This window comes from Kryptolebias marmoratus, linkage group LG20 (assembly GCF_001649575.2).
Source record: "Kryptolebias marmoratus isolate JLee-2015 linkage group LG20, ASM164957v2, whole genome shotgun sequence".
NCBI classification, from domain to species: domain Eukaryota; kingdom Metazoa; phylum Chordata; class Actinopteri; order Cyprinodontiformes; family Rivulidae; genus Kryptolebias; species Kryptolebias marmoratus.
The window spans coordinates 17,548,838-17,575,424 of record NC_051449.1 but is presented as its reverse complement, the minus strand read 5'-3'; the positions used below and the strand labels follow the sequence as shown (position 1 = coordinate 17,575,424).

The window sequence follows — 26,587 nt, the reverse complement described above, 5'->3', positions numbered from 1 at the left end:
GCCTTGACCTAGTCAGTCCATGTTGTCCGCTGCTGTAGACTGACAAGCACATCTCACACGGCCAGTTGGTTTCTGTGTAGTGGACCCTTTTTATATGTTTGTTTAAGTGCTCCTTCGTGTCTGGTTATAAATCAAGCTTGAATCAGTCTAGGACGCTTCATTATTGTTTAATGACTTGAAATTGAAATATTTATCATAGACAGCAGAACGGTGCTGCCTCGGGCCTGGGAAAATATAAGCCACTAGTGTATATCCATGCACATGTATGTCTGCATGCAATTAAGCGAGTTTGCCGCTGACCTTTACAAAGAGACGGTTCAGTGCGTTTAAGATAGAGAAAAATTTGAGGATGTAATTTGTAGGAAAGTAATTGCTGCTCAGCCGCATTTCATTGCTCAATTAGGAGAGAAGCAAAACATCCATCTGCCAGTACTTGGAAAGGAGACAAAGTTTGGCATTGAAACATGCCCAAGGAAGGAAGTCCCTGGACATTTTTCTCCTTTCTTGTTTTGCTGCTTTTTAAGTCTTATGAGAGTTCTCCCACACTGTTTACATTTACTCGTTCCTCGGTTTAATCCACAGAAGCTATTGTGTTTGTTTTTGCCTCTGCCGTCCAAAAAGTTGCGAATCAAAGTCAGATAAGAAGAAAAGCATGACTGAAATCTTGCCTGTTGTGTCAAAGCTACGTGAAAGTTTCAAAAAGATTTTATAGGATCAGTTAGAACAACAAATAAATGCTGCAAATAACCACTGACAGAAAATATTACCTTTACAAAACATCAGCTGTTCAGTCTTACTCAGATCAAATCAATAAACAGTTAAAGGATTTTTACTAACTGACCATACTTGTTCTCATAAAAAGGATTGAGAACATACATGTGCATGGATATACAGCTGTGGCTTATATTTTCCCAGGCCCGAGGCAGCACCATTCTGCTGTCTAAAAAGGCATCTAAGCCTGCAAAGTAGATCAAATCGCAGGCTTAGATGCCCTTTAGGTTGGTCATAGTCAAATGGGATCAGAGTGGTAAATGGTTGGATCTGACTAACAACTGGAGGACACTATGCATGCCTGTGGGAAAGAGGGTTTTTTTTTTCATCACAAGGTGGCTTCACCCTTCTTCATTTTTTTTAATTCTAAAGGTGACCTTAATTTCTATTTTAAATATCCTGCTGTACATTTATTAACCTTTATTTAACCAGGCAAGTCCCATTGAGATCACAGATCTCTTTTTCAAGAGAGCCTAATGTGCATGTTTTTGGACTGTGGAAGGAAACCGGAGTGCTCAGAGAAGACCCACACAAACACATGGAGAACATGCAAACTCCACACAGAAAGACCCCAGGTCCAACCCAGGGCTTGAACCCTGGACCTTCTTGCTGTGAGGCAGAGTGCTAACCATTAAGCCATCATAATATAAGTTACTGCCAAGCTGAAGTACATACTTAGGAAAATTTACAAAATTAACAGATGTAATAGTTGAGTATTTTGAGCATTCTAGTACACCTCTGTCCAAATGTGGGTAGGTTTAGCTCAATAGAGAGACAACATTCAGCTGTAAAGAAGGGACTTAAAGAAAGCAAAAATTGGGTCTATGCAGTTTTGAAACAGTGCAGCATCTCATTCTTACTGTAAATAAGAAATAAAAGTGCAACATCTAGTTGAATCTAAATGATGCGCTCCTTCTTAAATTGACAAATTGAGCAGGTAGAATGTTAAGTCCCAGTTTGAAGAAGCCTCTGCTGCTCTCCTTCAAGCTGGTATGTTTCACTTCAGTCCAAAGAAACCACCACTCAGTGGTCAGAAGTCAGAAGGTGGCGACTTACAACTCATTAGAAAAAACACCCAGTGTGATGCAAGGATTTGCACGACAGCTTGGGATAAAAAAGTGGGGGGGGGGATCTCACAAGCACAGTTTGCTAGCAAACACAATGAAAACCTGCAGAAAGTACAGAAGGAAATATAAAAACTGCTATCGACAGCTGGAGTAAGTGCGGGAGAGTGTCTGCAAGGTGCACTGTTTGGTCTGATACCAGGATTACATATTTACTCACGAAGGAATTTGTAACACCAACCAGCAGGAGAAAAAGAAAATCTTCAAGAAATACATGAGGCAGCAGAGACACGTGGAGCAGGAGGAAAGCTACCAGTCAGCAGGACATCTCAGCCTGTGAGTTCGTTTGTCTAATCAGTGTTGAGGAAACACTCTTTACAGGGAGAGAAGTTGGAACAAAACAGAAATGAAGATTGGTTAACTGCTACTTAGAAGCACTTTGTTTTATGTATTTAGTATGCCTATGACTTTATTTAAAGTGACAGTATATTTGTAACACAAAATTATAAGAATATAATGTAAAATGTGATGCAAATGCTTTTCCTAGCATTTGTTAACAAGCTGCAAATTTAATATAAACGACTGATTTATACTTTGTCTTTTGCTATGTGAAAAAACACTGGATGCTGAAAATAAGATGGATGGTTTTTCTTATTGAAATATGTTTTGTTCTTTTCATTTACTAATAAGAACCAAGAACATTGCAATTTAATGGCAAACTAAACTGCATTTATATGGCATTTTGTCTTGTTGACAACTCTAAGCACTTCACACATTTATACAGATGTTCTTAGTGTGCAGAGTTTCAGCAAACTGTGTGTTTCTCTGGTAAACACAGCAGTTTGGGCTTCAGAGTCTTGAGATTTCGCCATGCGAACGGACACTCTACCTCAGGAGCATCAGCTGCCTAAAACAAAATCAAAGGAAAATGGAGTTTCACCAAGTTTCTGTGGCGCAAAGGGTAAATTAGATCTAATTTCAAGGTCACAAAATGTTTTCATTAATGATGCTTCACTGTGTGTGTCCATGGAGAAAATCCCCTTTAATCCTCCCTAAATACACAAGGTCAGAGGTCAGATGATAGAGCAGCGTCCGTGACATGGGTAGGGATTCAGGGATTTGCTAACTGACAGACTGGAGGCTGCACATGCCAAGATATTAAAGCTGGAATCTGGGTCACGCAGGATCACTCTTACGCCATGTTGTTGTGTATGTTGTATGCGAGTTGGTCGATAGTCACGATGTGCGTACGTCCATAAATTGGATGTCAGCTGCATTCAGGGATGATGCGGTCATTCCTGGTGTCTGCTGTTCAGCTTACGCAGTAAGTGTGTATTTGTGTGCGAGCAGATTTGGGTTGTGACTAGGTGACCTCCGTAATAAATTTCCTCGGGGAGGCATTGTCTCTTTGCAGCAAAATGTGTGTGTGTGTGGGGAGGGGGCTCAGAGCTTCGTAATGCTATCATCAGAGTTTGTCTTTGCCATGGCTCGAGGCTCTCCTCTGCCTCCTCTTCCTGTGTTTGATCCGCCCTCGCCTCGCTTCCTTTTCCTGTTCTTTTTCAATCCCTCCATTTATCGCCACCTTTTATTGATCCCGCAAGCGCTTTCATTCCGCCTTGACAGCCAATCGAACTTACAGACAGAACACAAGCCAAAGAGGCAGATGTGTGCAGAGTGCACATGTTTGCTTTTGATAAAACCAAGTGGAAGCGAGAGCGTGTCTGTATTTATCCGTGCATGTGAGCGCATGTTTGAGCGAGCAGGTGGGGCCGTGTGTTTCCGTGTGAAGGCCCTAAGCTGATTTACCCATATATCTTGTTTTGCAAAGCAGGCTGTTTAAAAACCAATACATGACAATCTGTTGGACTCTGTTTTCCAGGCCGTGAGGAGCATGTTGTATAACAACAAACTACACACGCATGATCAGGAACTCTCTCAACAAACGGTCATACTTGTTTTGGGTTTTGCCTTTTTTTCCGCAGTCGAAAAGAATATTAGCTTGAGAGCTGGTGCAGCCACTGCAGGTTATGTAAATCATGTCTGATGAGTGATTCATTGTCTTCACTTTGTAGTTGTTGACGTTGTGCAGATTTCCAGCAAGTAGGAGTTTTGTAAGTGTACATCTTAATGAATTCATATGAAAACATTATGAAGCATTTACCATTTTTTCAGCATTTTAGTAATCACCCTCTTTAATTCAGTAATAGATAAAGGTGAAAATTTGAATACAGCAACAATCAAAAATATTTATATCCATCCAACAGTACAATAAGGTGATGTTACAGTTTAATTTACAAATGGGAAGCTGTTTTTTTTGTGTATGTGTGTGTTTTTTTAGCCATATTGTCCTTAAATTGATGTGCTATTAATAGATCACTGCAGTCTTCGCCGAGCACTGAGCTCAACATTTCCACATTTGGTATTTGGTCATTTTAGAAAGTTGTCTTTGATGGACCATAAATGATCACTGCAAAGCATCTTGTGACTGGTCCCTGAACCCTTTTTTCTTCCAAAATTTCTAGCTTGTGACGGATTTGCGACCTGTCCAGCGTGTACCCTGCCTTTCGCACAATTACCGCTTCCCCGCGACCCTGCACAGAAAAGCGGGCACAGAAAATGGATGGATGGATGGATGACAGCACCAGAGTGTTTATCATGCAGCATTGTACACGAGTGTCACTACAGTGCAGCTGCCAGGATACCAGCATTACAGCAACACTCTGTTAGCCTACCTCACCCTGGAGTAGTATTCGAAACTGGCAATTTCATTGGTAAACATGACGTAGTTTATTATTAATTCAACATACCTTAGCAGGGACACAGCAAAGGAAAGAGTGTCCAAGCTAGGATGAAGTCAACAACAGAAAGCAATAATGATCACGTCAAACAAACAAAAAAAAAGATCAAAAAAGGAAAATCTCCATGCACATGTTCCCACTAAATGATTATGAGTCGGCCTGGAAAAAACCAACACAGGACAAGAAAAAACAACATTAGGTAATGAGTAATAGGTTTAAGTGCATAATAACACTTATCAAGGTATACCAAACCTAAGATATTTAACAGGATCCAAAAAAAAGTAATTGCTAAAGAATCAGCGGGTGCACCATATTGGTGGATGGAATTAATTTTTGATCCCATTAAACCTTCCTCAAATTACACCCTAGTACACAGTATCACTGTCTGCCTAGAACATCTTGACATTGAGTCTTATTGCTGGATTTTATTTAGGCTATTTTAAGGGCTTCCAATTTATATTAAATACTATTTGTTTAGATTAGAAGTTCAACACATTGAATGTTTTTTTGTTGTTGCGTCACGGAGCAACATATTTCAACAGTAACTTCATATCGTGTCGAAAAAAACATGCATAATATTACAGAATCACCGTGACACAATGGTCAATTCTTATAAATACTAGGCTCTCTTCAATAACCAGTCAGCTCTGCTTCAGCTTGCTTTTTCGTGGTGCGACTGCTGCTTTTGCCGCATCATGTTTTTCTAGAAACATTAGTGTTTTCTTTTCTTACTTTTAGTTCTTTCGCCTCCTCAGCCTCTGCTCTGAGAGCCTCTGCACGACTGTGAAAGGTTGCGATGCTGTTACGAAGATAGCGACATGTTCATGTCTCGAAAGACAATAACACTTCTCCTTAACAGCAGATGTAGCTATTGGGCAAAATATCCCTGCTCCATAACAGGAACATCACAAGAAGATGTCTACAGGAAGTACGATGTTCATACACAAATGTAATTACACAGTTTCAACTTATACAATCACAGCCAGTATAAACCTCGCAGCAGAGTTTTTAATGACTGTATTTAAAGCAATCTTGCTGTTATTTTTGGTTATCCTGGTATACCATAATACAGCCCAACCATTGTTGGATGACTAGCCCTATCCCACATTTTGTTTTACAATGCCATGGATGTTGGAGCACAAGAGGAGGGAATCGAGGCAAAATGAAAGATAAACTATTGAACTAGAAAGGACTATTTTCAGTGCAGAATTCCTGTCTCTGTCAAGCTGGATCGTTCACTGCCCTGCTGCTGTTAATTCCCCGGCGTTTTACTGCAGTGCCTTTGCAGGCTGCTCCCAGTGGAGGTGCAGAGACGGCATCAGCTCGGAGTATAGAGTGTACTGATGCGGAGGGACTGTCACAGCCTTTATTTCCAGACTGTGTTATATTACACAAATAACATGAGCAGGTGGTGGGGATGTGGTAACTGGAGCAGGTAGATTGTGTGTGGCAGCCGCCGCCGCCGCCGCATTGAGTCCGCCGAGCTCTTAGTCTGAATTTGTGCACAGGCTTTTGCAGGAGGGATATTTGACAGCGTTCAATCAGTTTCAGAACCCACGCAGGTGTATTTGCCGTACTTTTGTTAATATTTGCCAGCTGTAAATACTGTTCATTAGCCACCGTCCTCGCCTGTTTTGTAAGCCAAACCATCGAGGTAGGGTGTGTTGAACGGTGGAGTGCTCAGAGTAAATGTTGCCTGCTCATCACATTCTCCTGGCGGTAGAACCAGATTTAAGTGCACGACGCAGGCTTGCTCCCCCCTGACCATATTTGTCTTCCAGTGATTCCTGTTCCATGCAGTAAAGGTGAAGTAATGTGCTCATGGTGTACAGTAATAGTTTTCCAATTGCGGATTCACATTATCATCATATGGAAAGCATGTAGTATCCAGCCTAACAGTTCACCTGAGCAGACTGATTTCTGGTTTTATTCCCAAATACTTACACATCCTTTGTCTCCAAAGTGGCAGTGAATAGTATGTAATGATAAGTCAGGGTTGAAGTGGCCAGGTAATTAAATTACTGAATCTCAAACAGAGAAGCCATGCTAGTCTGTATATAAAGCAGTAGACAAAGCAGCATCAGAGCTATACCACGATCCACCATTCGCTCGACTTTCCGTCGACTGTGAGGTTTATGTGACAAATATTTTGTCATTTATACTAGTGATGGGCGTTTAAAGCAAAGCCGCTCTTTGAATTCGCCCAGGAATTTTTCCATTTTTGAAACAGAGGCTTCAAGTGCATAAATGTGTCTGCTACCTGCCGATTTTTATTCTCTTTCTTTTTCACCATACAGTGGATCAACATCCAGAGGGATGCGATTATTATGACTGCAAAGTGAGCTGATCTGTGACCAGTTTCCAGTTTCCAAATTTTTTTCAAATCGAACTATTTTGGCGGGAATGTGCTGAGCTGTTTGACTTTTTATTTGTCCATCCATCCATCCGTTTCTCAGCCCAACTTCACGCATCACTACCAACTGCCATTCACTAATTCATCACTAATGGACAAAAAGGTTGTACATGTTGCATCAAATTTCTGGTCGTCTCAGTCGTCAGAAGTTGACAGAACAGCATATTATTGCCGTTTGTTGGATTCAGGTGTAAAATCGCGTCCACACGAGTTTGAATGTCTGAATGCAGCTGACCCAGAAATGGTGAGAAAGATAGTTTTAATATAAGTTGTCTTTTTTTCACATGGTTCCTTATATCATTTGAGAAAAGTTTACCTCACTCTTGTAATGTCCTAGCATTAATTTAATATTCCAAAAGGAATATTAAAATCTCCACAGGTCCCTAGAGGTTATGCATGGATGTTAGCCTCTCGGCTGAGCTCCATAAGTAGAGGGTTTGATGGTTTTGACATTGCTGGCGAACTATTGAGTAAAATTTGATTTTTGATTCCAGTTGTCCTGCTTCATGTAGTTGAGAAATGTTGGAATCATCATAGCATTTTAACATATAGTGCCAATAACTAGATGTTTGTAAAAAACTGAATCTGTACTGTAGTTACAAGATATGAAACAAAACAAAAACACATAAATCTGCGTTCATTTTCTTCTCTAATATTCCCTGTGTTTCCAAAAGACTCCCTTTTTTTCCTTGCGGAGCTTCATGCAGGTCAAATATGTGCATTCTCTTCAGATTTTGACTCCAACAGCTGCAGGACATGCCCGAGGTCCTTGTAAACTTCTTTTTGCATCAAACGCCCTGCGCTTGAGATCATTTTGCTGGGGGTGGTTCAAACTCTGGGCAGTCTTGATATCAAATGGTAGATGGTTTTATGACTCATGACAACACCTCTTTTAAAGGGGAAAAAAAGTTGTGTTTTTGTTAATCTAATAAAAGCAATAAACCATCCATGTCAGATTTCATTGGATTAGTTTTTCTTCCGTGTCATGCTTCTGTACCAGAAACAAGAACTGTTCTACATCTACATCTTGTTCTACAGTAAGCTTCTTATTTATTCATTTATGTTTATTTTATTTATTATAGTTCTTATAGTCACAGATTTATGTTTTATTTATGGTCAAATCAGCTTTGGAGACAAGTATTTTGAAACTGCAGCCATCACTAAAATGGATAAATAATGAGCAAAGACACTAGGCATATGGAGGAGCTATTTCAGGATGTAGCCCAAAGCAGCAATCATCTGCCAATTTTAAAGGCAATATTTTTTTTTCCTAAATTCAGTATAAAGGCAGCCTTACAAATAAGTAAATCGAAATTTTGTGCTTTGTTTCTGGTTTAAGTTTTGACTTCTTTGTGTTAGTTCTGCACAGCATGTGGGAAAACATGCAATAGCATTGTTAAAAATTGTGATGAAAATTTTATTAGCAATAAAAAGAAACACATTAGGTTTACTACCGCCATTCCCTTCTGTCATTGCAACGCATGTTGGTCTCAGCAGCTGTCATCTAAATTGAATTTGGGCATTGAGGACAGTAGGGACGTGATTGGCCAGATACATTATTGGCATGCAATATTAAGTGCCATGTCTAATATCAATATTTCAGTCAGACACTATATCTCTATGTGGGGAAAGCAGCATACTCGTAGCAAAACTGTCATGTTTCTGCCATTTTGCACTTCAACATACCCTAACCTAAATGTATTGAGGACCTAAAGTCGATACAGTCCTTCAGTTGTTTTGTTGTTATTATACTAATAATTTTAAAGAGTTATGATTGGACACCAGTGTTGGGCACAAACTTGTTCAAATGGGTACATTTATAACTTTCTGTGAATTTTGAACCCATCCAGTGTGTTTTTTTGGATCTTGAACTGAGCACGGCTCCAAATGGCAACATGAAACAATGCTATTTCTCAGATTGGACAGCTGCTGCATTTTGAGAGACGTTTAGGACAAACCTCCACTTAAATCAGAAAAAAAGTTGCCATTTGATCACTCTAGGGCAGAATCTTTGTGCTTGCTTTGTGCGTGCTGCTCTGTAAGGCTGTAACACATCAAATAAGAGTAATTCTGTCTTTGAGGGACCCCGTATTGATAAAATGTCTATTGATAAACATATTTGTCTCTGTATCCTAAAATCATCCATGTTAAAACCTTCCACTGAACTCTCACTAGTCACTGAGGCTTCCACATTGACACACAGCCTAAATATAATTAGAGATCTTAACTCAAACCAGGTAGGATAACCTGAGATAATAGAAGCACCAAATTAAACAACGCTCACAGTTTTGCTCTGTCCGTCAAACAACCAATTACTGCAACAGGGTGGGGTGTCTCAGTCCAGTGAACCTGACAGAAACGGGCCTAATCAGTCAGACGGGTTCTCTGTAGTTAGATGATTTTTGTAATAATCTCCTGGTCGCTTAGAGAGGATTGATTGTATCTGCAGATGACTTTAATATTCCTGTACGGGGAGCCTGTTTTTGTGTTTATGTGTAAGTCTGCGTGTGCATCGGAAGAGGACTTATTGACAGATGGCCTGCTCCCCGTGAGGAAACAGGAGCTGCTTAATCCAGGAGAAAAAGGAGAGGGTAGGGAGTTGGCAGTGTCCTTGCCTGAGCCTCTCGTCCTGTGTTTAACAGAGAAACATATTTACTCGGTCACAGTATTTCACGCTCCTAATTGATGCCTGGTTTTCCTTGTTTGCGTCTGATGATTTGTGTCTCCCTTGCTCCCATTTATATGTTCCTATTTACATTCTTCGTCTTCGTCCCCCTTTCAGACTGTGACAGGTGGCCAATAACCCCCCTTCCCGTCTTCTCATCCCCCTGCCTTTTTCCTGCACTCCATCAAACAGACGGAGTGCCCAGACTCTGTAAATTAGCCACTGCAGGGTCAGATCTGATGCTTGTGGATTTTTCAGGCGTCTGAAACTCTCAGGAGGGCAAAAGTTTACAGTACCCCGAGGGCTGTGGATGTGGGACATGGCACTGAAACACAGAACCTAGTTTTTGTTTCTGGATATGTGGAACTGCTGTAAATTTATTGCATTTTCTACCATTACTTTATGCCCTACAAACCAGACCTCACTGTTAAACTGGGTCCTTCATTTTGGACTCCACAGATATGGCAAAACAATTAAAGGCACTCTGACAATACACACGCACACACACAGAGCATGCTGTTCAAAGCTACAGCAGCCAGATTGGGTTATCTGCTTTGTATTGATTCACTCAGAAGAATTTATGCTTTCAGAATCTTATTTCCAGTTGAAATACAATTTGATTTTGTTTACAGGTCTGTAGGTGACGATTTCTTTTTTTGGTACGTTTGGAAATAATGCAATAAAAAGTCACCGATTTAGACCCTGAAATTTCATTAGTTTCTAGCAATGTCAGACTAAAAGACATTTTAAGTCTCCAAAGGAAATGATTCAAAATCTGAAAGTTCAAAATTAGAATTGAAGTGAACCTCTTCATAATTTGGATGCGATTTAAAAACATGCACTCATATCAGCTCATGCATATGATGGTGTCAAAAGTGTTACAAATCATGGCATATTGGATCTCATCAAAATATTCATGTTCACAAATCAATAGGTGCATCAACTCACTGAGATTTCTGTTGATGATTTTCTCACTATGATTTAAAAACATAGTTCAGATGAGGTGACATTCTGTAGAAAATGTTATCAACAGTTAGCATCTTACTTGTTGTAGATAGCTCTTTGAACCACCGGTTTGGAGAAATAGAGTTAAAATGTGACTGCATTGAGGAGCTAAGGGCTCGTCCGAACTTAGCCAGGTCCAAAGTGGGGAGCTGCCATCTTAAAACAACTCTAAAAATCAAAAACATGTCATAGCGGTTTGGGCAAATGTAATTTTACAAACTTACATCACCGTCAGTTTTTTTTTTTTTTTAATGAATTCTGTTATATTTGCAAGCACAAATAACAGCAGCGGCAGCTAGCTGGGGCACTTCTAGTGTAGTCTGGTGCTCTTCCAGCAAGAATATAAAAAATATTTCTGACAACGTAACTATTGGCAATGTAAAAATGGAGTTAAAATTTAAAGTTTATAAAATACAGCTTTAATGAACCACTATGTAATTTCAGAGGTTGGAGTTGTTGTAAGACGATAACAATCCCTTTTGGTCTTGGCCCCACTTAGATTAGCCGTTAGATCCCCAATCTGATGAGAAATAAACAAAGGTTTTCCGTACTGAGGTCAGGGTGTAAATAATTTAACAGGGTGCCACACTTCAGCTGATACGATGGAGCTCATGTTTCACCTTATTTATCACGTGTCTTCAACATGTTTAGACTTAACAGATAAAGTTTCAGGGCTCGTTCCAGTAATTTCTCACACCCTGCAGCTTAGACAAAGGAGCAGCTACTTTTTCACCAGCTTTGAAATAATGTGCTGCAAACATCAGCATACTCTTTTGGCTCCATAGCGGTTTGCTTCGTTGCGGTTTATTTTGGTCTACACATTACTCAGGTTGCACCACACAACCTTTTATAAAAAAGGTAACATTTCTGAATGTTAGTACATTAGGTGACTCACTCTGTATCGGACAACATAGTGAAAGTGACAAGAGTTAATCGGCGGACCCGGTAGTTCAGCCACAACACAGGAGTGAAAGATAAACACGTCTTTATTGTTTGACAACCCGAGAGCGACAAACTGGCGCGGGGTCCCCGGTCGTCGTTCTGGGGAGAGAAAGGACAGCTCAGAAGTCCGTACTCGAACCAGGAAGTAATTACAAGAAGCGGGAGTTCCACTAACCTGGGAGGAAGCGAGACGAGGAGAGGAAAGCAACACTCGTGGAACGATCGCCGAGAGCAGTCCAGGAGTGCGGACCACTGCTGGCAGCAGGTAGGCCGTTGGGAAAAAGGCAAGCTCGAGGTCGGACGAGTGGGGGTCAAAACCAGAAGATCCGAGAGCCAAGTATGAAGCCGAGGGGGCAGGCGAGGGGTCCAAGTCCGGGGCACAGGCAGGGGTCAAAGTCCAGTAATCCAAGATCCGGCTTGAGTCCGATGAGGGTGAAGCAATGGGGTGAATCCAAGAAACGTGAGCAAGGTCGAGGCACAGGAAGTCAGTCCGAGATCGCTGGAGAATTACTGGCTGGTGGGCTTTCATAATCTGGCACTGAAAGAGAGCTGAGGAAGAGTATATATAGGGCGAGGCCCAGGTGTAGGAAGTGCAATCAGGAAAGGAGCGCAGGTGACAAGCATGAACATGATTACAATAGTGACATGGCGAGAGGCAGGCAAACGTGATCATTACAGAAAGTGGACAGTTTGAACACACGACTCGGTCACTAATGACCTTCAGAATTCCCCCTCCGCACAGCACAACTCCATTCTGTTCAGAAAAAAAAGTTGTCTCAAAAATGACGAGGAAAAAGACCATAGTTACTTGCTTGTTGAAGGGGTTTCGTTTCTGTTTGCTTCGGACGATTGTTGTAACGTTGTGTACTGCATTTTTAATGATTCGCGGACCAACATGACCCACAAGGCAGTTTAATCCACAATAGCTTAGCATTTAATTATAACCACAGGGAATTCAATTTGCTAAACTCTTAATCTTTTGCGATCTACAGCATATTTGATTTTCAACTCAAAAAGATTAAGGAAATTCTATTATTTAGGGCCTGGGATGAACAACTGGGTCAACAAGTCGTCAGCTCGACCCCTGGATACCGTCTCTCCTTCTGTCGTTTCAGATTTTCAGCTCAACCTTTTCTCTTTTCGTTCTTTTTTCTTTTTTTTTTCAGTTAAGCCGATCAAACACACAAGCAAATGTAGACTCGTGAATGTGAAAAAAAATAAATAAATAATAAATAAAAAGGTGCAGAAGTACAAATCTTGTCATGACCCAGTTTGAACCACCTTGAGTGGAATGTAAATGCGTCTGAGTGAAGCAGGCGGAGAGAGCTAAAGAGGACAGCGAAGCTCGAAGGCAGCTACAAGCTGCTGTTTCTGCCAGAGCCGCTTGCTTTAATTGAGCCTCTGTGACAGGAAGCCCCAACGGGCTGTTAGTGGTCATTGTTAAGAGGGACAGAAGATTCAAAGTGAAGCGTGACACGTGCCCAGTCAAGTTGAGCAAAGCCGCCTCTGTTTTCTCTCGTGGGACAGCGATAAGAAATTGACTGATTGGCAAAGACCAAGGATGCATTTTTAATCTGTTGATGGCATGAAAGAGATCTGGTGTCACATGAAGCATTTACCTGACATTCCACACCTGCCCTGCTGTGAACTGATCTGCGCCTGTAAAGTGTTGTTTATCACAATACGTGTGTGTGTGTGTGTTTGTTTGTAATCCCCAGGACCTGTCCGCTCTGCAGTGTGACGTGTGTATTTTGGTCTTCTCAGTGACCGACAGGAGAAGTTTCCACCGCACCGCCCAGCTCCGCCTCCTTCTCAGGGAGTCCCAGCCGCAAACACCAATCATCCTGGTGGGGAACAAGAGTGACCTCGTCCGGTCCCGTGAAATCAGCTCAGAGGGTGGGTTCCCTCTCATCATAACATACCTACAGCTGTTTACCAAGGCCCATAAGTTTTACCTTTATAGCTCAAATAAGACATAGAAAGACTGCAAAGCTTCTCCATACTTAAGCTGTGCATATGTGACTATTTCAAAGAGAGTTTTAGTCTTTAGCATATCATTCTTTTGTCGTCTTATCAACAAATTTAGTTGCTTTTCTGTGGGGTTTTCTGTTAAAATTTATCAAGTAGACTATAGAAACGATTGGTAAACAAGGACTACTTTGTGAACAAAGGAAGTTAAACGACGGCTCCTTTTCTAATGTGTCGGATATTTTAACAATTTCTACCAACAATGGATCATCATGAGGGAGGCTCCTTATGGTATACTGACTGTCAAGCAAATTATGATGTGCCTGTTAGATGGTTAGAGTGGGGCTTATCCCAGAATTTTTAAAGTGCTTCATTGTGGTTTTGTTTTACATTGCAGTTATTTGCTTACCACTATTTTCTCAAACAAAGAAAGTCTGCGTTGCTAGACGTCAGTCCATGTATGGTGACTGCACGATGTTTCCTGCTGTTGAATCTGCTGGTTTACTCTCTGTACCAACTACAAGACAGAAGGGCAGCACACTTAATACAATTTTACAATTATAGCTTATTACAATAAAATGAATGGAGTCTGAAAATTTAAAAGGCTGGGTAGACCAAACTAAGACAAATACTAAAGGGGCTTTCAGACTGCTGAGGACCACTTTACAGTCTTTATATCTATTTGAGGACAATTGCCTTGTTTTTCTTTAGTGGTACTGTGGCCATTTAGAGCCCTTATGCCGGTGCGTATCAAGTCTATTTTAGTTCCTGGTTCACAGTAGGTGGTTTCTTGGCTCAACAGGGACTCTCATGTAATGTAACAAGATATGATTAATCCATACATTAACCCACGGTGACATTAACCCTCGTCCAGCACTTGCACTAAACTGCTTTCCCATTGCTAAAGTAGAAGCTACTTAATGGTTGCTGTTGTCTGCAATAATATGATTTTTTAAAATTTTTTCTGAACATGCGCACAAAGTATACCTATCTGTTGGACGGGCCTTAGAACTCCATTTTCTGAATGTTTGTTTGGATCAAACTCTGCTTTTAAAATGAAACCAAAGACCGACAACACGCTCCTCTAACTTTGGATTTCTTCAGTGTTGTCGGTGAATGTCGCACGCATAAATGACATCCCAGGCGGTGCGACAGCAAACAGGTTGGTCCACAGTGAGACTAACAGTCCTAACAACCCTCAGAGCAGTTATGAGAAGGACTTCAGTTAAGATTCTGATTGGTGAGTTTAGTTAATTTAACTTATTTAGATCAAAATCTTTACAGACAGTTTGAATTTAGATCAGGCAACAGCCGGATTTCGCAAACCTTACTTATCTGGGTGAGTAGTGCAAGAGAAGAAACAGATAAAAGAAATGAACAGTCTTTTTCTCTTTGTGTTTTTTTTTATGTATTTTCTTTTCAAGCAGCTTTACAAATGAGACATCTTGAATACAAAAAAATGATTGTTGCTGCAGTCGTCTGCACTGACACGTTTGCTGCTGTTTTCAGTGAAGAGTGCCTGTGTGTTGTTACCACACGCACTCACTCGCACACCATGCACACAAATATTTTTCCAAAAACAGTGATAGCATGCGGTGTGCAACCACTAATTTCCCTTCTTCAGTGGGTGAGCTTTTCTATTTTTGATCAGCAAAAAAAATCAGAAGTCTTCATTGTTCCCATTATCCTTTCACAAGTAATTTGGGGTTAACTTCCTAAAGAAAGAACATTTCTCATCCGTTATTGTTGCAAAGAGCTGGAAAGACTGTAAAATCTGTACTCTTTCTGTTTCTTTCACACTGAATGGCAGCAACGGAAGAAAAGACTGTGTAATGTTTGGAAATGAGGCAAACAGAAAATAACTGCTCTTTCACATTTTTAGCCTAAACGCACGAGAACGCATCTACAACTTTAATTCATAAGGAGAATTCATCATTTGCCTGAAATCAGAAAAACAGCTATGAGATCCTTTGCTAAAACGTCAGACAAAAGACAGCTGCCAGTAATGATCCTTAACTTTTAAAGCTGCTCCAGCAAATCGACCCTTTGTGCGCCGCCTCTCCAAAGCGGCTGTGAGGATAACTGTTAAACTCTATATCAGGTGACGTTTACATCTCTTGCTGCCTGAGGCTGTTGTGATTTTTGAATATTTAGCAGACGACTAATTGTCACTTGTGACAGGACTGTTACTCTCCTCGGGACATCCCCATCAGTCTCAGCTGGTCTCAGTGCTGCACATGGCAGTGGTGCACATGACCATGTCACTGTGAGTGCTTTGACAGCGTCATTCATCTGAGTTTCCACGTCAGACTACGCCACACGGAGTGGCAGTAATACATCAGTCAATCAACAGGAATCATCTGGGTGGAGATCAGACTACAGACATGTTTCTGAAGGAATCCTGTTGCTCTCCGGAGCTCTGCCAGTCCAATTTATTATCTGCATTTCATTCATGCTTAGGATCGAAACCAGACCAGAGAGGAGTGGAAATGTGACAGTGCAGTTTGACCTTGATTACAATTTAAAATGAGGGAATACTCACAGGGCTAAAAGCTAAAACTTCCCCCAGAATCCTGTGCCGTTTCGATCCATATTAAGTATGCAAATGTCTCCGCTGTCTCTTTGTCCTTTTGGCTCTTTCAGTTTTTCTGTTTTGCCTTCCAGATGGCACATCTCTGTTTGCACTATCTCCCCGTAGCAGGACAGCCCTGCTCCTGCTATCTTTACGTGCGTTTGTGCTGGTCGTGTGCGCACGGCGGGCTGCACGTGCACAAACACAAACACATCAGACACGCTAACAAGCTCCCCCATCTCTCGCCATCTCCCTGCTTCCCGATGTCAGCGAGGCACTTTCAAAGCGCCGACTGCGATAAGAAGGAGGGGAAGGAGAGGAGTGGCACGGGGAAGGGCGAGTGTGTGAGAATGGTGTGTGTGTGTCTGAGTGGGGAACCTCATTCAGAGGAGATGTGTGTGATGTATTGTGCGAGTGTGTGTCGGGGGAGAGCGAGGCTTTTTCCGCTGTCCTTGAAAGAGCCACAATGAGTTCTCAAAGCCTCCGACTGAGCACAGTTTAGCACTCGGAGGCTGCAGATAGAGCTGCGGCGTTTTGACAAATATTTGCTGATCTTATCTGAAGCTCCTTTGGAAATGAAAGGTTTTTCTTTAATATGCAGCTTTCATTTAAGAAAAAAAAACTCCAGCCCGGTCTGCCAAATTAATCTATTTTCCTTTTTTTTTATAAGCTTTAGGGGTAAATTACTTTATCTGTAATGTGTAAAAATGGCAATCAGAAATATGCTTAGATTTCAGATAAAAGTAAAGTTAAGAACTCTATATATCTAATAAAAATGCTCAAGTGGATTTGGTTTCTGCACTGTTTAATGTAGAAACACACTTCAGATGTTTCTAGGGCAAAACATCTACAGTTCATCAGACATATAATGGGCTGTTTCCAAAATAATAGGCAATTTATCACTGAAAGCATTTAACGTTCACTGTTGGAGTGGAGCCGACCTTCACCAGTGAAGAACTCTGAAAATTTCCTTAGAAATTATTCTCTCTAACCTGCCACGGGGCTCACACGTTCCACTCAAGCTGCATCATTTTTTTAATCAAAACAGAGGAAATCAGACTTTCATATTTAACAAACTATCTCTGTAAGTGAAGTCATATGTTTTTATTATAAAAGCCGCTGAAGCAAGAGGAATAACAGCATCTGTCTGGTTCCGAAGAGATTTTGCTGACAGACAGGCAGCATTGACTCTAATAGTTAAAGCCAAAGTTTTAAACTCATACCTTGCACAATCAGGTTGCACTCAGAGTATAAGTTGGGGATCAGCATCAGCTACTCCCACACCGAGATCTGTGTATGGTTTATTTTCATCAGCCATTTTGAGCAGTGAATGTGAAACTCCTGTCTGTTCCTTAAATCTATAAACCTAAACCAGAACTGCCTCGTGAAACAGCTTTAGCCTTCCTTCCTGTGCCACCTACTCTGCAAGTCTTTTTTTGCAGCTAACCTCCAGCTCAGCTCCTCCTGCTTTAGTCTGCCTGACTAAATCAGTGTCACGTCTGCTGTCACTGATGCTGCTCTGTTCTTTTCACCCCTGAGGGGGGGTGTCGACTTCTCTGCTGCTCTCCAGCCGTTCTATATATTCTCACAGAGAGGTAGGAGGGTCCTTGAAGAGCGCTGTTGAATCTAAAATACTGCAGTTGGAATAAATGAGCTTTCAATGAAAGTGATTGAAATGTGCTTTTTTATCAGTTTCAACGCAGCATAAATGAGTTATTTTAGTGGACTGAATTGCACAATAATCTGAATGCCTACTGAACAAGGTGGATGTTGCCTCTTTGATGTTACCTGCTCACGTGTGGAGACTTGAAAGGGTTTATCTTTTTAATCAGCAGGTTGGTTGCCTCATAACTGGCAGCGACTGTTGGAGTTGGTCCCATTTATTGCATGTTTTTGTGTAATCAACAAACATCTGATAGAGCTGCAACTAGTGATTATTTTTTATAATGACTAATTGGTCAAATAAGTCAATAAGTCATGGATTACTTCAATCCATCTCTGCTTCCTGTTGGTGCAACTCCAGGTAATGTTTTATCTCACCTTTTCTTGTCTGCCCAGCTGTGAATGTCACCCTTATATCTCTGCATTCATGTAATTTAACATTCCACAGCAAGTGAAAATAATAACCTGTAAAGCATATGAGTTTGAAACTAATCAAACGTATTTATCAATATTCAATAACATGACCATCACAAATTAAATAACACAAACTAAAGTGCGAGTAGTTTTGTCATTTTTAACAACAACAACAAAAAATGTCTAATTAAGTAAGTAAAAGTGTGAGTCTGGAAGTCCAAAGATTTAAATATGACTTTAAATGGAATAAAATAATATAATAACAATGTACACAACACAACACAAAAAAAGATCCCTGGAAGCCAGTTCAGCTATTCACTCATCTACTAACATTTGCTGAATTTAAATATTTTAAATTGATCCCTAGCTGTTAAAGAATCATATGCTTTATTGAAACTTGCATTTTCCTAATCACAATAGCAAGTTTTAATCAGATCTGATTATTAAGTGATAGTTCAGATTTTTCAAAGTGAGGATCTGTGGAGAGGTTATAAGCAGTAAATATCTTATCTGTTGTAAATAGTTCTTTGAACAACCTTAGTTTAGAGAAATAGCTTAAATCTGACTGGATTGATGAGCTAAGTGCTAGTCTGAGCAGGGCCAAGACCAAAGTGTGTTACTGCTGCCCCTAAACAACCCCAACATAAAAATAATAACAGTTTGTGTGAGTATATTTTTTAATATTTAGAATGCCATCAGTTTGATATTGCTTGGTTATTCTGGCAGAAATATTGTGATTTGACCTGAGCTGCACTACAATGATGCTTGGAAATAACCAAAGGTTTCTAAAATAGTGTTCATGTGAATCACTAAAATGTTCTTATTTTTTTTAAATAAAGTTGTTTTAACATGATAGCAATCCATAAAAATCTTGGCTCTGCTTGGATTGCCCATTAGCTTGTTGGTCTAGTCAGAATTAAACTATTTTGTCAAATTGAGGTTGCTTAAAGAGTCATCTACAGCAGGTAGGATACTAACTGCTTATATTCTCGCCACAGAACCCCCCTTCAAAAGATTGGAACTATCTATTTAAGCCAGCCACTCAGAGCCTTTTGTGCTTGACCATCCTTGGGCCTTTTTTTTTTTTTTTTGCCAAAGGTTGAAATCCACAGACTGGAGTCAAGTGATGTAGATTCCACTTTGTGTAATGACAGCTGTGATGTCCACTTGGTATGAGCCGAAAGATGAATCCAGTTGGCAGGCGAGGCGGAATAATGAGACGTCCATACTCCGCATATTGACTCTCAAAAAAAAAAAAAAAAAAAAAGACAGAGACAACCTCGGAGTGTTGATGTGGTCAGCGATATGGAAATATTCTGTCCCCGTTCCTGGGGCGCCTGACAAGAACATCTTAATGTTGTGTTTGCTCAGAGTGCCTGTACTCCCTCTGATATGTGAGCCTGACGGAGGACTCTGACTGGCCTGACCGACCGGCTAACAACCTCCACAAAGAACCGCCAGCCCTGGCTGAGAGCGCCAAAGTCATAAAATCTATTTATGGCACATACTGTGACACTTTAATTCTGCTATCTCTCACCTTCCTGCTGTCTATTTCCATCTTTACCTGACACACTAATACACACACACACACACACCACCACCACACTGGAGCATATTTATCATCTGCTCGGTGTGGTGGCACTGCGGCCCCGCTCCTCAGGGCTTAGATTCATTTGCACTCTGGCTCCAACTGTGAGTCAACATTCTTCCTGTCTGTCTTTGCCCTCGGTCTGGCTGTCTCTCTCTGTCTCCATCCTCTCCCACCTTACCTGTCATCTTCTTTCAGCATCACCTCCTTCTCTCCTTTTGACTCGTTTATTAATATTTGTGCCCCTCTTTCCCCTCTTACCTTCTTTGTTTTTTTCCAGCCGTTGTTTCTGTTTCCCCTTGTCAGCACAACGACAGAGGCTCCATCTGATGTCTCCTTTCTTCTCCTGATTTATTCTCGGCGCTCTTCTGCCTCCTTCAAACACACATTCGTTTTCCTCCCCTTACTTGTTCCCCGTTTTTGTTTCCTCACACCCTCGCCTTGTTTCTCTTTTTGGCATTTCCTCTCCTATACATGTTAATCTTTTTTTTTTTCTTACTTCTCTACTTTTTGTTTCCCAAACACTTTTAACAGATCATTCAGTCTGCTGCTGGTTTTCCTGTAAGTCCTGTCGGTGATCTGGTTTGGGATTTGCTTTGTTTCCTCCCACTCTCACCTCACACCCATTAGGTGACACTGTAGTGGTGGAATCAGTACACCCAGGTCAGCTCTACTGTGATGTTTTTTGGTTTTTCAAGCCAGCGTAGCTCTGAAATGTAAACTGTATGTTCACGTTGTGTAAATGCAGTCGTACAAAGAACAAACATCGAACCATAATTATGTATATACACATGGATTTAATCATATTACTGTGAATAAACATGTAAATTAAAGTGTTTTTAAAGCAATCATTTAACTCATATAAAGTTGGGTTCTGACCAGATTGATTAGCTAACGGCTAGTCTGGGTGGAGTCAAGACCATAGTGGATTACAACTCCAATTTAAAAAAATAAATTAAAGTGGTTTATCCAGATTCTATTTTGCATTGCTGTGATTTTTGTATTACATGGATATTTACATAAAATGTGGTTGTTTGCAAGCACACATGGCAGCAGCAGTTTATTCAGCAGAAAGTTCATATTTCTGCAGAAATAATCATGTAATGAGAAACTGTCAGGGGTGTAAAAGTTTTAGAATAGCATTTGCATGAACCGCTATAAATATTTAGAGATTATATCAGATAAGTGCAGGTTTTAGCCCTGCTCAAACCAGCCATTAGCTCATCAGTCTGGTCAGAAATGAAATTGTTCAAAGCGCTATCCACAGCAAGTAAGATACTGACTGCTCATGACCCTTCCACTGAGCCCCACTTCAAAAAGATCTGAAGTATCTTTTTCAGACTGACATGTTTGATAAATTTATATCGCTTTCATGCAAACTCAAAGTCCGGGGCGGCTGTGCCTCAGTGGTTGAGCAGTCGTTCTCCAATGAGATAGTTAAAGGTTTCGTTCCACCAGTATGCTACATGTCGAAGTGTCCCTGGGCAAGACACTGAACCCCTAATTGCCTCTGATGTGTGCCCCATCGGTGTATGAATGTGATCTAAAGCACTGATTAGACTCTATAGAATGATTTATTCAAATTAGCTTCATAGAGATTCAGTAGAGTGCTGTGTGAATGTGTGTGTGGACGGGGAAATAAGGGCACAGATTGTATTGCAAAGCACTTTGAGTGGCCTGATTGGCTAGAAAAGCGCTATATAAGTACAGACCATTTACCATTTACAGTATTGTGATTAAGACATTTTATTTATGTAATCTGAACAATGTTACGCTATAGTTTCAAGCTACCATTGGTGCTATAAAATGTCACTTTTTAAGTTGCTAAAACTTCACATATAACATTTAAGCAACATCGACAGGTTTGTTTCATGTTCTGGTAACGGTTCTGTGTTTGAAGAGTTGGTCCTCATCAGGTCTTCTAAGTAGGTGTGCCGCATCTTTGCCTTATCAGTCATTTCCTTTTCTCTAGACTCATTTGTAAAAACAGATCATCCCTGAATTTCTACTTCAGGGATGATCAACTGGCGGTCCACAGGCCATATCAGACCGATGGGGTAATTCAATTTGGCCAATGAAGTACTGAATCAGTCATAAATCAAGAGGCTGCAATCAGTTTGTTTTCTCACAGCACACAATTAGACCCACTTTAGACACTGGTACATGAAGAAAACCTGTCGTTCAGCCTACCAGACCAAGCTTTTTTAAAGCTCCAGAAAAAGTTCAAGAGAGCATCACGAGTAAAGATTGTAATACCAAACAATTCTATTCATTCTATTCTTATCGCAAATAAAAAAAAGCACATTATCCCAGATTTATTGAGTCATGGGGACAGTCTCACAGCTGAATAGACTGATTGTAAAAACATTCTGATAGAGACCATTTTCTGAAAGAAAGCCGAATGTTTAATCTCCTATTATGCCATCAGAGAATGATACCATAGAAAGAATTACTGGTGGTGAATGTTTAATGGAACGCTCTGAACTACCCATCAGTTCTGTTGTGTACAGTTTAAGCTGCATATTTTCCCTAAAACTCATTATTTAAGCGCTCAAGTGCTTATCTTATTTCATTCGCTTTCCTTTTGTGTTGTGTTTTTGTCCCATTTGAGTGCTTTAACAGGCTATTATAGTGGACACAAAATCATTTTCTGGTTTAATACTAAAAAAGGGTCTTCATGACACCCACACACCATTCATCTGTGGCTGACCTCTTCCGTCTGCCATCAATATCTGGTCCTCCTAAGTTCGCATGTTACATGCTGTCATTATGAGTCACGGTAATGTGCTTTAATCAGGATAAAGCACCTTTCATGGTGTCGCTTTGTTCAGTCGAGGGAAAGCTGAAGTGCAGCAGGAAAAATGAAGCCATTTGCGCCGACAATGAAGCTCATTTGTTCCGGAAGGATCTGTATCTGTCAGCTTTCCTTATCGTCCGAGCTTGTTTGACCAGGCACAAACAGCTGCTTTTAGCCGAGATGCTCAGCATTGTCAACAACACGCCCAGTCACCTGTCCTGACTCGTGGGAGTCACAGTGAAATGAGAATCATTTTCCCTATTTGAGCTGCAGCGTAGTATTTTTGGGCTTAGACAGCGCTGCTACAAACAATAACCCAGGAAACCACGACTCTCTGTGTTTGTAGGTTTGGATTCACTCATGAATGTTGGGCATGCATGCAGGGTAATAATTACACCTCTCCAGTTCTATTATGCTTCGTTTGTTCAGGCAGACAACTAAAGTTGAATGTTAGAATATTTCAAAAAAGAGAAGCCAGTGAACCTTTTTTTTTTTAAACACACACTGTTTTTGATCGACTGTATTTATCGACAACAAAAAAAGCTTTCATTTTGTGATATAAGGAGAGGATTTAAACTGTTACCTGGACACAAATATTTCTAACCTTACTGAAGTTCACAAAAAAACATTTCTGTACAAAGAAAGTCTTCAAGAAGCTTCTTGCATCTTCCTGCTAAAAATTTGTGATTTACAACTCAGGTCTTCTTGTCTCATTATTGTCTGAACGCATTCACTTCCTGAGGCCCACTTCACACTAGATGATGTAAAAAAATCCCCCAGCACATAAATGGTGTTGGTGAGGTATTCGTGTGTGCATTAGGAACACAGTGGGCTCTCCGTTACACATGATACATTTGATTTGGTGATAAATAAAGTCAGAAACAAACTTGTTCGTGCTTTCTGCATTTTCGGAGGTAAACCATTTGTGAGCACACTCCTGTGTTCGTAGTTCAGATGCACCACAGCGTTCAACTCAGGGGTCTACAGTTTTCACTACAGCCGCTGGTGGTGAGAAGGTGCTGATGCATCAACTGTCTGTTCAAAAGTCAAGAAGAAGAAACAAAGTTCTTCCCACCAGGGATTTGACACAGGTTGTGTGTCCCTGTGGTCACTGTGTGATAAATTATTCAGATGTGGAAATAAGCAAGTCTCCTTACACAGTATTTTCTTAAAACAAGTAATGATGACCTGCAGTTTATGTCCGTTGTATGTTTGGCACCGTGTAAGATGGACGCAGTTTGTACTGCAGCACAGGCAGACACAAAAATCTGGGTTGCACGCTCCCGTCTGCTGACTGGCCTGGCAGACCTTAGCCGACAGGTAAGATGACAAAATCTACATCATAGGTATAGCGGACGTGGAAGATCGTAGCAGCATCATGGTTGCATTCCCACTGAAGAAGGTTTTCCAGATTTGCTGCAATCCAGCCACATTTCCATATGGAGGCCATTATCCAAGGTGAAAGACACCCAAAGTACCACAGGTAGCTCCACAGCACGATAAACCTTCCAGCATATTTTATTCTTTTCTCCCTAAAGCACTATTTTTTACCCTTTCCATCTGTAGACGCGACTTCAGTATGGCTTGTTACGCATGTTCTTTTTACCTTCACTCAAGCTCTTCAGAACCCTTTTTTCCCCCAGTAATGGTATGGGGCTGAGTGCACTTCAGATTTCTCCATCTCTTGCTGAAGATTAGATTTGTGCAGACTCTGCCTCTTCTTCACACCCCATCCTAGGAGCAACAGGTGCTGAAAATCTCATGAGGGCAACTGCCTCTTAGCCCTTTTCCATCTGTCAGGGCTGTCTGATGGTTGCCTTTCTGAAGCTGTCTTGTCCTCAGCAATATAAAAGACTCATTTTGTGAGCTAGTCAGGTAATGTGTTTACCAACAGTTAGGTACAAAAAAGCCTTTTTTAACATTCTGAATAATTCATTTCAGCTTATCAAGTTGTTTTACTAAACGTGTTTTGAATTTGATTGTATCAAAGCTTTTGTTGTTGTTTTTGATTTTATTTTATTAGTTTGGTTTAAAGCCTAATGTCATACCTCTTAATTCCAGAAAAAATGTCAGCATTTTTTTTGGGTTGGTTTTTTTTCTGTAAGATTTTCAGAGCAGTAAAGACAGAGGAAAGACCCTGTCCTATGGTAAAATCCTGTTAATTGATATCATTTGTCACAATTTGGTGGGACAAAAGTGACAAACTAAGTCTCCCAAATGGTAGCAGTAGATGGAGAGGGATTACCAGCTGCTGATGGGCTCGTTTACGGTCTGCTTTCATGATCTGATGTTCGTAAATTTCAAACTGCTGCCTTTAATTACCCTCTGCAGCTGCTACAGAGAAAAGCCTTGGTTATTTTGTCTCTAAAATACAGATTTATTCTCCCATTTTCCTACAGAGGCCCAATCCAGCGCCATGATGTTCGACTGCCTCTACCTGGAGCTCTCGGCCTCTTTGGACCACGGCACCAACGAGCTGCTGGAGGCGGCCGTGCGGACTGCGAGGGGGGACTGCGTGGGGCCTGGGTGGACGGACGGCGACCCAGGGGCAGGGCGCAGGGAGAGCCTGACGAGCCGCGCCAAGCGCTTCCTGGCTGGGCTGGTGCCGCGCTCGTACGGCCGAGACCGGGACCGAGGGCGCTACAGGGAAATGAGCCGTCACCGGGGGAGCAAAATCTTCCGCCAGAAATCTCGCTCCTGCCATGACCTCAGCGCACTGTGACACACACACAAATATGTACACACAGGGAAAAAGAACACACACCACATGAACACACACACACACACCGGACTGACAGACACAGGGGAGGAGGTGGTGTAACAAAATGGGCGAAGAAAAAGGAATCAAGACTGAGATGAATCAATAGAAGATGACAGACAAGAGACACATGAGAGATTATGAGAGGGTGGGAAGTTGGCTGTGGCAGATAAAGGCCGAGGGTGGGGGAGAAAAACTGATGGAAAAGAAGATGAACAAATAGATCAGACAGCCCGGATCACTATGAACCTAACAGTGAAGGCAATTTTGAGACACGGACGGAGCGACAGATAAGGAGGTGGGACTGATTTGCAGCTCCGGCTTTGGTGAATCACCGAGCACTCATTACCTGAGGAGGTCAGGAAAAAGAAGATCCGCCGCTGATTTCACGCCTAATGAGAGGGAAGACGGAGTCACGAATGAAACACACACCCAAGTAGCACACACTAATAACATAGAGACTGATAGCGAGTTGATGTAAACCTGTTATAGACCCTGTTTTATAGCATGCAGGTAGAATAACTTAGACATGACCCTGTAAGTTTTACAGTCCTTTAAATGAAAGTACCTCAGTGGCCAATAGCAAATGCACAATCTTGTTAGTGTTTGAAGCAATGCCATCCCAAAGGCAGGACTATTTATGTACAACAAAGGGTCCACGCTCCATCCTCCATTTATGTTGATTTTAAGGACTGTTTGATAACAAAAACCTCCAGTGGCATTCAATAGTTCCTCTGTGACTTTTATACAAGGGTAAAACATCAGCACTCAAGCCATATTTTTGCTGAATGCGCCACGAGCAGTCAGCACATTGAACCCTTTACTGCAGGACGTGGAGCAAAGGAGAAAAAAAAGGGAGGACAATAAAGACGATGGCAGAGAAGGCAGGACTGAACTCCTAAAGTGACAAACCAGAACAAAACTAATCTACCTGTGGCTGTTTGATGTTCTCTATTTTTATTTTTCATGTAACCCACCGGAATGATTTCCTGTTTTTGACTGAATTCTGTCGGGGTTAGCCATACAGGTGACCCGAAACCGAACGTTCTGGAAGCGCCGGTTGGATATCTCGTCAAGCGTGCTGGCGTCACTGACACATCTTCTCCTGTTTGTCACTGACGACTGAGCACTCTCATCCTTACCACTGAGAATAAATACAGCTTGGTTTGA

At 41.2% G+C, this 26,587-nt stretch overlaps 2 protein-coding genes across 4 annotated transcripts in view; one reads left to right on the top strand and one right to left on the bottom strand.

Moving 5' to 3' along the window:
- rem2 (RAS (RAD and GEM)-like GTP binding 2) overlaps positions 1-26,587 on the top strand; it is a 36,393-nt gene extending 9,806 nt beyond the window's left edge. The window contains exons 4-5 of the mRNA XM_017420913.3: positions 13,377-13,554; positions 25,059-26,587. Coding sequence (XP_017276402.1) covers positions 13,377-13,554; positions 25,059-25,381 — 501 coding nt within the window. The 3' untranslated portion in view covers positions 25,382-26,587. The remainder of the gene's footprint in view (positions 1-13,376; positions 13,555-25,058) is intronic.
- LOC119618079 lies at positions 11,514-16,478 on the bottom strand. Of its 3 annotated transcripts, XM_037982116.1 has the most exons (4): positions 16,169-16,478; positions 14,036-14,143; positions 11,834-12,207; positions 11,514-11,757 (listed from the first exon to the last, which is right to left on the bottom strand). In XM_037982116.1, the coding sequence occupies exons 3-4, from the start codon at positions 12,185-12,187 to the stop codon at positions 11,608-11,610; spliced, it is 504 nt and encodes a 167-aa protein (XP_037838044.1). In that variant the 5' UTR covers positions 12,188-12,207; positions 14,036-14,143; positions 16,169-16,478; the 3' UTR covers positions 11,514-11,607. The 3 variants fall into 3 exon arrangements, with proteins under 3 accessions (XP_037838044.1, XP_037838045.1, XP_037838043.1); XM_037982117.1 differs by lacking the exon at positions 14,036-14,143; XM_037982115.1 differs by lacking the exons at positions 14,036-14,143; positions 16,169-16,478 and having other exon boundaries at positions 11,593-11,757; positions 11,834-13,378.